Below are 12,423 nucleotides of genomic sequence, written 5' to 3' on the forward strand. Positions count from 1 at the left end.
CTTAGCCTTTCCCAGCCTCATTTTCCTTATCTGTAAAGTGGAGCTAGCTAGCGATCTTTTTTTTTTTTTTTAAATGGGGCTTGAACTAACTAGGGCCTGTGTGCTGATCCTGAGCTCTTTCTTTTGCTCAAGACTAGCGCTCCACCACTTTGAACCACAATGACACTTCTGGTGGTTGATTGAGGAGTCTCATAGACTTTGCTGTCTAGGTTGGCTTCAAACCCTGATCCTCAGATCTCAGCCTCATGAGCATCTAGGATTACAGGCGTGAGCCACCAGCACCTGGCTCTAGTCATTTTTGTGTGTGTGTGTGTGTGTCATACAGGGGCTTAAACTCAGGGCTTGGGTAATGTGTCTTAGGTTTTTCCTCTCAAGCATGGCACTCTTCCACTTGAACCACAGCTCTGCTTCTGGGGTTTTTTGGTGGTTAATTGGGGATAAGCATCTCATGGACTTTCCTGCCCCTTCTGCTTCAAACAGTGATCCTCAGATCTCAGCCTCCTGAGTAACTAGGATTATAGATGTGAACCACTAGCAACCTTGTGCTCAGCTTTATTGTGAGAATTTAGTACCCTAATTAATGCCTATCCTTGGCACAAAGTAAATGTTTGAGAGGAGGGGTACTAGAGATCTGAGCTGGGCATTGTCTGGGATGTTAGATTGCTCAAGAGTACCACATATTTTGTGTCTGTACTTTCCAATGTTACATTACTTTCCTAGGATTGCTGCTACAAAGTACCACAAAGTAGATGGCTTAAATGACAGAAATCTATTCTCACAGTTCTGGAGGCCAGAAGGCCAACCAAGGGCAGAAGGCTGTATGGATGACTTATTCCAGTTTTCTCCCATTGATTCTGGTGGGTTGCTGGCAATCTCTTGTAGATGCCTCTCCCCAATCTCTATTTTCATATGTATGTGTAATTCCCCCTTTTTATTTTATTTATTTTTAAAATTATTATTTTGTTATTGTTGGTGCTGGTGGTTATGGAGCTTGAACTCGGGGCCGGGCCCTGTCCCTAAAATCTTTGGCATGAGGCTGGGGCTCTGCCACATTGAGCCACAGCTCCACTTCCGTGGTTAATTGGAGCTCAGAGCCATAGACTTTCCTGCCCAGGCTGGCTTTGAATGGCGGCGATCATCAGATCTGAGTAGCTAGGATTTCAGGCATTGCTTTGATTCCTCTCTCGGGTCCCAAAATAATTAGCTGAGCAACGGTAAGGGCATGGCTGTCCCAAGTCCAACCCCCAGCTAAGCATGCACCTGCGCAGCTCTCCCTGTACTCCGGGGCTTTGCACGATTCCTTGCAAGACAAACAGCCAGTCCAGATGGTTCAGACTTTTGATGGACAAACTAGACTTGCAGGCCTTTAGCTTCTTTAGGATGCTCTCCCTGAGCAAGGGAAGGGGGTGACATTATCCGCCCCCCCCAATAAAAAAGTACTCTTTATCCGACTTAAGTAACTGTAACCCCTCTGTACATCACCTTTATAATAACAATATATTTTTAATATAAAAAGAAGACGCTCTTGGCTCCCCCCTCCCCCCCCCCGGCAGTGGGGAGGGGGCGGGGTAGCGGCACACAATAACAAAGTCCAGTCACACGAACAGAGAGTCGTCTTTATTGCCTTTGCACCAGGGGCTGACACTGGCGAGCCAAAGGGAGAAGACAGGACCCGGAGAGGGACTGGCGAAGCCTTCAGATGCCGGGCCGGGCCGCCGGCACCGCTGCAGCGCCTGCAGCCGCGGGACAGGCTGGGCCGGCGCAGGGCCGCGCGGGGGGCTCTGCGCCTGCGCGGCGGCGGCGGCCCATGGTCAGGATGCCCGCGGCGTGGTTGCCGCTGGCCTGCAGGAGGCGCTGCAGCCGGCCCTGCAGGCCCGGGGGGCCCGGCCTCCGCTTGCCCAGCGTGAGGATGCCGGCGGCGTGATTGCCCGCCCCGTGCAGCAGCTCGTACAGGCGGCAGGAGCACGTCTTCTGGCGACAGCAATCCGGCAGAGGCTGTGCGGCCGCCCCGGGGGACAGGAGCGCCGGCGGCAGCAGCAGCAGCAGCAGGAGCGTCACAGCCGCCCAGGAGACCTAGGGAGAGAGGCAGGGACAAGGACGCTGGAGGTCTTCTCTCCTGGACCACCCTTAGGCCCCCCATGGCCCAGGCTCGGTCCAGCTGGCTCCTTACCCTCTTCTAGCCCTGTGCTGACAATTCGTTTTCCCTCCTTCTGTCCTAGCTGACTCCTTTGCTAGTTCATCCTGCAAGAACCCAGCAGAGGATCTCCTCCAGGAAGTAAGCCCATTGGAGATTGCCTGGGTAGAATAAATCCCTCACCTCTTGGGACATTGGTCTAGATAGTAAAGACTTACTACTCCACCTAGAGACAGGTGTCTGGGTCTGCCTGCTCCAGAAGGTGGTTTTGTTTGTTGGTTTGTTTGTTTTTTCCCTGTAGGTCACAGGGCTTGAATTCAGGGCCTGGGCACTGTCCATGAGCTCTTTTGCTCAGGGGTAGCGCTCTACCACTTTGAGCCACAGCCAGCTCCACTTAACAGTTTTTGAGTGCTTAATTGGAGATAAGAATCTCACAGGGACTTTTCTGCGGGGCTGGCTTCAAACCAGGATCCTCAGATCTCAGCCTCCTGAGTAGCTAGGATTACAGGGATGAGCCACTAGCACCCAGCCAGAAGTTGTTTGTCACACGGGGAAAAGAGGCCAGGGCCTTATTTAATGTCACCCTCCCCACCCCCGTGTCCACACAGCAGGAAACGTGGAAATCCATGATCAGTAGGACTCCAGGCTGTTGTGTCCTCTGCCTTCTGCCCATGCAGGGGACACTGAACACCATGACATTGGACCAATTTTGCACTCTTTAGAACAAAGCTTCCTCTACCCATACAGTATAGGGCTACTAGGAAGATGAGAAGACCGGTACAAACAGCACTTGACAGGCACATAGTAAATGCTCCATAAACACAGGCTTTTAGCTGAAGAGGACACAGGTCCTGGTATTAGCTAAGGCACATTAGTGGTCAAGAGTTCACATTAGGGAAACACCTCTGGCCTTTCCTCCAGCCCCCTGAGCAAACACTCCTTTGACCTCCCCTCTGTGGTGTCTTTACCTTTGCGGAAGGAAGCTTCATGGTGTCGCGAGATTAGGGCGGGTTAGGCCGAAAAGGATATGTCTGCAGTGCAGTGGTCCAAATAGCTGCGAAGCTTGAGACCAAGGACTGTATGTGACCCACTAGCAGGGGCCCAGGGTTTATAGTGCTCTGAGGTGGCGGGGACGCGATAAGCACTTGCGTCCTCTCCAAAGCCAGACAAAGGGGAGTCTAAGATTAGTGTCCCAAAGTGGGGGCCGTCTCCAGGTTGGACCTAAGGAATGGTGGCGGAGGCATTAGGAAGCCATGACTGTGACCTTGGTTCCCTTCCTTTGTCTGTCTGCCTGCTCCTTGGAGATGAGGTGGTCTCTGAGCACTAATGAGGCCACCTTGCACCCAGGAATCTGACGGCACAAAGGAAGCCTTCACTGGGGCACTGGTCTGGGACAATATGGGAGGGGGGCAGCTACTAATTAGGGGCAGAAGAGGCCGTGTCTGCATTGTGTTGAGACACAGCAGGCCCCTGGCCTCTACCCTTCCTCCTCACTGCCTCTGAGATCTGTCAGGTTCCAGAGCCTTCTTCCTCCATGGAGACAGTTTCTGAGCTGTTCTCCCTGCTGCCCAGCTTTCCTTCTCTTCTAACTTTTCCACCAACCTTCATGATGGAAAACCCTGGAGAGCCACTGCAGGCAGTGGGACTAAAACTCAGCCAGGCCCGGTTTCTGCTGGAAACTGGTGGAAAGTATCCCCCTCATTTCCTCCTCTTCCCCCATCTCTATGGAATCCCCCCTTCTCCATCTTTTTTTGTCCCTGGTAGGGCTTGAACTCAGGGCCTGGGGGCTGTCCCTCAGCTCTTTTGCTCAAGGCTAGCACTCTACCACTTTGAGCTGTTATGCCCATGTCGAGAGGAGACCACCAAGAAGACCACCGAGAGCCAGACGTTCCAAAATGGAAAAGCAAGGCTTCATTCAGGAGCGGAGGTTAGGAGGAAGGCCACGAGCAGAGTTTTACACGGGTATTTAAAGGAAAAAAAATCACTAAGTTACATAAACCAGGTGCAGGAAGGATTGGGGTGTGAGGACAAATCTGATTGACTCGGGGCTAGGGGGTCTCTAAAATTGGTCTGACAACATTCCAGGGTGGTCAAAGTATCTGGAACGTTCCCGAACCGGTTGGGCCATCCGGGAAATGGGTTTTTATGGCCAGTTGGTTTCAGGAAATGGGTTTTTATGGCTGGTTGGTTTATTCTTAGCTTAACACAAACAACAAGATGGTTGCAGTTTCAAGATGGAGTCGTCCTAGTCTTTCAGAGCCACAGCTCCACTTCCAGTTTTCCGGTGGTCTCGAGGGCTTTCCTGCCCCAGCTAGCTTTGAACTGGGATCCTCAGATCTCAGCCTCCCGAGAAGCTAGGATTACAGGTGTGAGCCACTGGTGCCCTGCCTCTCTCTCTCTCTCTCTCTCTCTCTCTCTCTCTCTCTCTCTCTCTCTCTCTCTCTCTCTCTCTCTGTCCTTTTACAGAGGACTCATGGCCTCTGTAGACTTACCTCCTCTGCTTCATGTCCTCTGTAGACTTAGCTTCTCCACTTTAGGGAACTGTTATTGAGCCCGTTCTAGGCCAGTCTCATGTAGGCACTGGTGTAGCAATGTGCAAAGACTGTTTTGTTTTCTTCTTAATTGAAGAGGCTCTCAGATTTGTCTGGTTCTTACACCTGAGTAGCTAGGATTATAGGTTGAGCTACCAGCACCAGGCAAGAAGGTTCAAAGAACCTAATGGTTCAAGTTGAGTGGTCTTCCTCTGCCCATGGAGAGCCACCACAGGGTGGGGTTGACATAGAAACGTCACGGGCTGATGTGGGGCTGGCTGGGAACGGGGGAGGGGCCCACCAATGGAGTCCCAGGAAAGACTGAATTGCAGTTCAGAGGTAAAATCAGAAGTTCAACAAATGATCCAGGACAGTGTAGCCTTGATTTAGGAGCTGTGGGACCTTGGGAAACCTTACAATGTAGGAGGCTCAGTTTTCCCACTGCAGTGGACTCTACCCAGGTGGCTCTGAGTTTGCTTTCTGCTGTGATACTTTGTGACTTGAAGTATAGCTCCACCTTTACCCACCATGCAAGTGATTTGTGGCTGTTTGGTCAGAAAAGGGCCCAGAGGTAAGTCAGGGCACAGGAATTTGTGAAAAGCCTTTTCACCTTTCAGCTATGCTTGGGACTCAGGGGGAAGCTGAAAGGCAGTCTGTATTTTCTAGGTTTCCCTAGGCTAGAAGGAGCTCCTCACTCTTCCAGGAATCACCATGGATTGAGCAAGAGAGGAGAGAGAGGAAGGTTATAGGAAGAGCATCAGTGAGTGGATTGCTGCTGTGGGTGGCTTTGTACCACCCTGCTGAGGACCCTCAAGAGATCCTACAGAACACACTTGATCCTATAGAACACACTAGAGACGTATATCACTCAGAGACAATGATGCTAAGCTCTTTATTCATCAACTCCTGTACCATACTGATGAAGGGCATGAACTCCAATTCCTTTTGGCCCACCCAATACACTGTTCAAGTGCAGGACAATGGCCAGAGAACACCACTGGACTGAGAGATGCAGGAAACCATTGGTGTGACTGGGAATCCTCCAGTAATGTCCTCCAGAGCCAGCAGAGGTGGATATGGCCAGGGCACTGCTGCATTCTGCGATAGTCTTCAAGCTCTGACCTCAGAATTAGCTGACAAACGCCAACATTTCCCATCAGGCCCAGGGGCTCTGATGGGCCAATGTCAAATCAAAGTCTCTGGCCTAGGACTCTCCATCCAGAGAGGCCTGAGGCCTGGAGGTCAGGCGGGCACTGTGGTTAGCATGGCTCAGGACACCACCCTTCTCTGCAGGAGCTGGGCCAGGTGCCTGTGCCTAAGAACCCGGGGCATGGAGGGGGGGAAGGGAGACGAGGGGCAGGAGGCCAGGGCAGCCCGGAGTGCTTGGAAGGCTCCTGACCCTACCAGGTGGACCCTGGCAGGGCCCACACTGCCTCTGAACCGCAGAGACTTGTAGTAAGGAGAGGCTTCCTGGAGGCAGTGGTCAAGCTGGGGAGAGAATGGTCAGAATAAGGCTGGCATGAGGTTGTGTATACATGACTATGTCAAGGGAGGGGGTAGCATGCATTTAGCACCCCTCCCATCCTGAGCCCTGGAAGGGGGCTTCTCCTCCCTGTCACCCCCCCTGGGGATGTGCAGAAAGGGGACAGGTGGTCAGATCCTGGCCCCCTCTTCTTTACCTTATCTCGATTTCCTTCGGACAGATTCCGCAGCCCCCTCAACTCCACAAACACCTCGTAGTGCGGAGCAGAGCCCTCGGAGGAGTCTGTAGACACCCCCCCACACACACACATTTCCTGAGAACCAGGTGGTTTTCAGGGCCAACACCCTTTGCCCCAACTCTTCTTCTTTATTCTGAGGTTCATGGGATGGGGACCAAGGCAAATGGAAAAGAACCTAGAGCCTAACCTTTTTTTTTTTCTTTTTGCCAGTCCTGGGTCTTGGACTCAGGGCCTGAGCACTGTCCCTGGCTTCTTTTTGCTCAAGGCTAGCACTCTGCTACTTGTGCCACAGCGCCACTTCTGGCCATTTTCTGTATACATGGTGCTGGGGAATTGACCCCAGGGCTTCATGTATATGAGGCAGGCATTCTTGCCACTAGGCCATATCCCCAGCCCGAGCCTAACCTTAAATCTGAGACAGGTCACAAAAGGAAGTAGGTGAAATCTGCAGCAGGAAAGAAGGGAGTTAGATCCAAAGAGGGACTTTTGCTAGGAGCAGGAAAGGAAGTAGACCCTTCCCTCCTTTTTAGAGGTCTCCTGGCAGGGTGGATATAGATTAGGGCAAGAACGGATGGAGACACTTACCCAGAATGCTGCTTTCCACACAACCATGGTCCAATAGCTTAGCCCCTGGCCACTGTGCCACTGCCTGGGCCAGGGCCTCAGAGAACATCTTCTCCCCAGTAATTTCTCCCCGTACACTCAGCGTCTGGTCCAGCCTGGGGAAGAAGAGGGCAAAGGCAGTGGTGCCAGTATCCAGGGACAGCCCCTCAGCACCTCTGGGGTTCCTTACCTGTACATGAATCTGACAACTGGACACTTATTATAGGCACCGACCACCTGGACCACATCACCCAGGCGGCACCTGAGGGGGGAGGGTTGGAAGAGAGGTGGAGCTCACACCTTTGCTCTCCTCCCCCCCACCCCCGCCCCAGCAGGGCCTCAGAAGATCTGAGGTAGCAGGGGCAGGTGCAGCAGATCACCTGGTCAAGCTGATGTGGTCAGTCAGCACCAGCTCATACTCCTTGCCCCTTTGGGCTTCAGCCAGAAGGAAGGTGGGAGCTGCCTTCTCTTGAGTTCCCTCCTCGATTGGAAGCAGTTCAATAAAAGGGGCTCCGGGGGGCAGGAGGTAGAGCCCCTGGGGCTGCTCTGGCCATAAGTTTAGGCCTACCACCCCTGTGGGGAGCAAAGCAACCTCCTTGTCATCAGACAACAGCAGGCTACGATGCCTTATCCTGGACTCCAACCCCCCCCCCCCCCCCGCCCGCCGCTATCTGCTCCGAGGTGGCCCTGTCTCCCCTCCTCCCCATCCTTCATGGCTTCCAGGCCCAGCCTGTTCCCTTCTGGGAAGAGGCAGACAGAGGGCTGTGGCTTTGGAGGTAGCAGAGTCAAAAGCAATGTTGTGCAACATTTCTGCCTCTCTGTGAACCTGAATGTGTACACATCTGTGAGATACAGCCGCGAATCCCCAGTGTATACAGTGTATAAGGGATTCAGAGTCTGTAGAACTCAGTGTATGGCTGCTACTGCCCTGTCCCCGCCGCCGCCGCATTCAGCTGACCTCCAGATGCCGAATAGGCAGGAGAGAAGAAGGCTAGCCCTTGACACCACAAAGCCCGGAGGGCAGCCACTGCCTCAGCCTGGCCTCCTGCATCCAGAGTCACCACCACCTGCAGCTTTGGCCAGAGCCGAAGGGCCAGTCCTCGGGATCCCTGCTTTAGGGCCTCCCGCAGCTCAGTTGCCCGTCTTGGGAGCGGCGCTCCGGGGTTCCCAGCAGCGATTGCCTCTGTCAGTTCTTCGCCCTTGACCTCCAGGCCCGAGAAGACATCCAGGAGCTCAACTGCTGTCCCAGCCTGCAGTGCCCTCAGCCCTGGGGACCTGAGTGCCACCAGTAGCAGGGCCTCAGGGTCCTTGGCCCCTGGGGGTCTTGCCCAGTCCAGGACATGCCCAGGCCAGGGAAGAGGGCTGGGCCATGGGGATGTGGGGGTCACACAGATAGTCCCTCCTGGAGCTAGCACTTCCGGATAGGCCTTGTTTAGGGCTACAAGACCCAGCAGGGTGGCCTGGAGGGGGAAACAAGAAAGGCGATTAGGAGGCAGGTGCTGGTGGCGCATGCCTATCTTCCTAAACTACTCAGGAGGCTGAGATCTGAGGATCATGGTTCAAAGCCAGCCTGGATGGAAAAATCGGCGAGACTTTCATCTCTAGTCAGCAAAAAAAAAAAAAAAAAGTGGAGCTGTGGCTCAAGTGATACAGTGCTAGCCTTGAGCAAAAAAGCTCAGGGACAGTGCCCAGGCCCTGTGTTCAAGCTCTAGACCATCAAAAAAAAAAAAAAAGCGAGAGAGTGAGAACGAGAGAGAGAACAAAAGAAAGGAAAGAAAAGGAGAGAGAGAGAGAGAGAGAGAGAGAGAGAGAGAGAGAGAGAGAGAGAGAAGGCTGTTAGCCTGATTTTACAGCCAGACTGGCCAGTCTGGGTGTTCTTGGTCAACTCGGACTGAAGGTTTGGCAGTAAGTAGGGGTCTTGGTGGCTATCTCTGTTCATTCCAGTTTACCTGCAGAGAGGCCTCTCCTGAGTACTGGTTGGAGGTTGGTCGTGGGAGGTGGGCCTCATTTTCCTCTTCTGGGGCTTGGCTGGGATTGGTCAATGGAAGCTGATTCTGGAAGGTGTTCATGTCTGTAGCCCCAAAGACAAAAGACACACCTCAAGAGGATGCATAGTTTCTCAAGAGTATCAAGCAACACTGGTGAGACCCTTCCGGACGGAACCTAGCACAGGGCTAGGGATGGGGAAGCATCGAGAAGCAGTGGGGAAGAAGTATGAGTACAGAGAAAAAAATAATGGCAAGACAAGGGATCGTAAAAGAGACCGGGGTACACAGGGAGCCAGGGGCCCACACCTGTCATCCAACCTACTGAAGAGGCTGAGGTCTGAGGACTGAGATTCCAAGTCAGCGGGGGCAGGAAAGTCTATAAGACTCTTATCTCCAATTAACCAGCCAAAAGCCAGAAGGAGAGCTGTGGTCTAAGTGGTAGAGAACCAGCCTTGAGTGAAAAAGCTCAGGGAGAGCCCTGAGTTCAAGCCCTAGGGACAGGCATCAAGAAAAAAAGAAAGAAAAAAAAAAAGGCAAGGGACAGGACCTAGATTCAGCGTTTAAGCCCAAGTGCCAGGAGGTCCTAAATTCAAGCTGGGGAACCAGCAAAACACACACACACACGCACACACAATCTGGGGTGGTGGTGGTTAAAAAAAATTCATCTTGGGCTGGGGATATAGCCTAGTGGCAAGAGTACCTGCCTCGGATACACGAGGCCCTAGGTTCGATTCCCCAGCACCACATATACAGAAAAAATGGCCAGAAGCGGCGCTGTGGCTCAAGTGGCAGAGTGCTAGCCTTGAGCGGGAAGAAGCCAGGGACAGTGCTCAGGCCCTGAGTCCAAGGCCCAGGACTGGCCAAAAAATAAAATAATTCATCTTATGTGAAATGAACAACCCATCCTGGGCCCAGGTAGGTCTTTGGGCCAAGCCACACTGAGTTGGTGGTGGGGGTGGGGGCAATGTTCAAGTTCTAGAATCTGACTATACTGTGGGGTTGCTTTCACCGCCCCCGTCCCTGGGGAACACACCTGCGCTCCCCTTGGAACAGCGGGGTTCCCGGGCTGTCTGTAGACACCAGGTCAGGGCCTGCTGCTGCCTCTCATCCACACGTAGTGTGCTCTGTTCTAGTCTCCGCTGCTGCCACGCAGCTGCCCAGCTCAGGACCCTCCATGCCACCTGGTGCTGAAGGCTGGCGAGCCAGGGCGGCCGGGCCTCCAGGGAGATCTGCTGCCCAAGCAAGGCGCACGTGGACAGGAGCAGCAGCAGCACGAGCAGCAGCAGCATGAGCAGCAACATCTCCACACAGTCCTGGGAGGAGAAAGGAGCCCTGTGGGGTCCCGTGCGTTACCACCCAAGGAAAACAAGAAGGGAAAGGAAGTTCCAAAGCAGCCAGGACTTTGCTGGGCAAGCAGTGTGGTGAGAACAATGAGGCTGACCTGAGTTCAGATCCTGCCTCTGCTGCTTGCTAGCTGAGTGGTCCTGGGTGACTGGTGCTGAGCTCACTTCCTTATCCTACAATAGGCAGAACCGTTAGTTCCCGCAGAAGGTGCAGAGTGTGGGGCACGGGCCTGACACTCAACAGCAGCCGCTTAACAAACGACAGCTTTGCCTTGGTTTCCTCCCAGGATCCTCCCTGTCCCAGCTCCCTGTCCCTCTGAAGCCCTAGGTAGTGGAGTCCAGGCCCATAAACACCTCTCAGGCCCACTTCCGCTTACTCCCAGCTCCCCCGAGCCCCTCAGTGCCTGTGGTCTCAGGACACATCCGGCCAGAAAGCTGGAGTGATGGCTTTAAAGGGATGGACACAGATGAGGAAATCCGGCAAGAAGAGGGAGGAGCTGGGGGGGGGGGTGCTCTTAAAGGGCCCGGACACCTAAGGGACAACAAATTGGAGTAGGTGAGGGAGTTAGAGCCAGGTGAATAAGGTGAAGGAAGAAAGAGCTGAGAGTGGAAAAGAGAAGCATTAAGCAGCTGGAACCGTGAGGGGAGGACTCTCAAGTCTGAGAACTGTTAAGAACTAAAAGCTGCCAGGTGTCAGGAGCTCATGCCTCTAATCCCAGCAACACAGGAGGCTGAGATGAAGGATCACAGTTTGAAACCAGCAAGGGCTGGAAAGTCTGTAAGGCTCTTATCTTCAGTCAATCATGGGGGAAAAAAAAAACCCTGAAGTGGAGCTGGGGCTCAAGTGGTAGAGTTCTAGCCTTGAGAAAGAAAGAAAGAAGAAGAAGAAAAAAAAAGCCCAGGGATAGCACCCAGTCTCTGACTCAGTACTGGCACACAAACAGATAAAAGACCCTTTCACTCCAGAAATCCTCTTTTGCAAGAAAAGTAATGGCTTTTTCTTTCTTGTTTCTTTCTTTTTGGTGGTACCAGGGTTTGAACTCAGGGCACCTTGCTTGCTAGGCTGACACCCTACCACTCTTTGCTGGCTATTTGTTAGCTAACTGGAGATGGAGTCTGGAGAGCTTCTCTGTTCTTGAATGGCAATCATTTAGATCTCAGCCTCCTGAACAGCTAGTGTTACAGGCTTGAGCCACAGGCCCATCGCCAACTTTTAGGACTAAATAAGCATTAAATCAGAATATGATGTGTATCACAAGCAATCTGCCAAGAAATTACCAAGACAGGAGGAGAGCGCCTCCTTTTATACAGACAAGCAGATATCCTCTGTTACACATTTCCAAGATAAACAATAACCTGCCCTAAAGTGAGCCAATTTGACAGCACTGGTAGGTTTTTAGTTTGTTTTTGTTTTTACAAATACTTTATCCAGACTTTACCTAGTTAATTGGTGTGTGTCTGTGTTAATTTGTTGACTTAATCTCAAGGAAAAACAAACTTCTTGCATCTTTTTTTTTTGTAGGTTGAGGGGCTTGACCTCAGGGCCTGAGTGCTGTCCCTGAGTGTCTGTGTGCTCAAGGCTAGCACTCTACCACTTGAGCCACAGTGCTACTTCTGTTTTTTGAGTGGTTACTTGGAGATAAGAGTCTCTCAGAGACTTTTCTGCCTGGGCTGGCTTCGAATTGTGGTCCTCAAATCTCAGCCTCCTTAGTAGCTAGGATTACAGGTGTGAGCTACTGGCACCTGGCAAATCTATGATCCTTCCTTCCTTCCTTCCTTCACACTGGGGATTGAACCCAGGATGCTGCAAATGCTTCACTACTGAGCTACATCCAAGCCCCCTTCTTGTATCTTTTTTTTTTTTTTTTTTTGACCAGTCCTGGGGACTGGACTCAGGGCCTGAGCACTGTCCCTGGCTTCTTTTTGCTCAAGGCTAGCACTCTGCCACTTGAGCCACAGCGCCATTTCTGGCCGTTTTCTGTATATGTGGTGCTGGGGAATTGAACCCAGGGCCTCATATATACGAGGCAAGCACTCTTGCCACTAGGCCATATCCCCAGCCCTCCCTTCTTGTATCTTGATGACAGGAGGTAAGTTTGCAAT

General features: G+C 52.5%; 2 protein-coding genes across 4 annotated transcripts; both read right to left on the minus strand.

The window, feature by feature from the left end:
- Positions 1-1,695: 1,695 nt before the first annotated feature.
- Hcrt (hypocretin neuropeptide precursor) lies at positions 1,696-3,123 on the minus strand. Its single transcript, XM_048366862.1, has 2 exons — positions 3,103-3,123; positions 1,696-2,073 (listed from the first exon to the last, which is right to left on the minus strand). The coding sequence occupies exons 1-2, from the start codon at positions 3,121-3,123 to the stop codon at positions 1,696-1,698; spliced, it is 399 nt and encodes a 132-aa protein (XP_048222819.1).
- Positions 3,124-5,529: 2,406 nt separating this feature from the next.
- Positions 5,530-10,769, minus strand: Ghdc (GH3 domain containing). Of its 3 annotated transcripts, none has more exons than XM_048366357.1 (10): positions 10,675-10,769; positions 10,419-10,494; positions 10,011-10,290; positions 8,939-9,060; positions 7,948-8,449; positions 7,370-7,562; positions 7,180-7,251; positions 6,972-7,105; positions 6,345-6,430; positions 5,530-6,153 (listed from the first exon to the last, which is right to left on the minus strand). In XM_048366357.1, exons 3-10 carry the CDS (start codon positions 10,276-10,278, stop codon positions 5,935-5,937), a joined length of 1,596 nt encoding a protein of 531 aa, XP_048222314.1. In that variant the 5' UTR covers positions 10,279-10,290; positions 10,419-10,494; positions 10,675-10,769; the 3' UTR covers positions 5,530-5,934. The 3 variants fall into 3 exon arrangements, with proteins under 3 accessions (XP_048222314.1, XP_048222312.1, XP_048222313.1); XM_048366355.1 differs by having other exon boundaries at positions 8,939-9,066; XM_048366356.1 differs by lacking the exons at positions 10,419-10,494; positions 10,675-10,769 and adding an exon at positions 10,379-10,396 and having other exon boundaries at positions 8,939-9,066.
- Positions 10,770-12,423: the final 1,654 nt, after the last annotated feature.

The sequence above is a fragment of the Perognathus longimembris genome, chromosome 17 (genome assembly GCF_023159225.1).
Source record: "Perognathus longimembris pacificus isolate PPM17 chromosome 17, ASM2315922v1, whole genome shotgun sequence".
Taxonomy (NCBI): domain Eukaryota; kingdom Metazoa; phylum Chordata; class Mammalia; order Rodentia; family Heteromyidae; genus Perognathus; species Perognathus longimembris.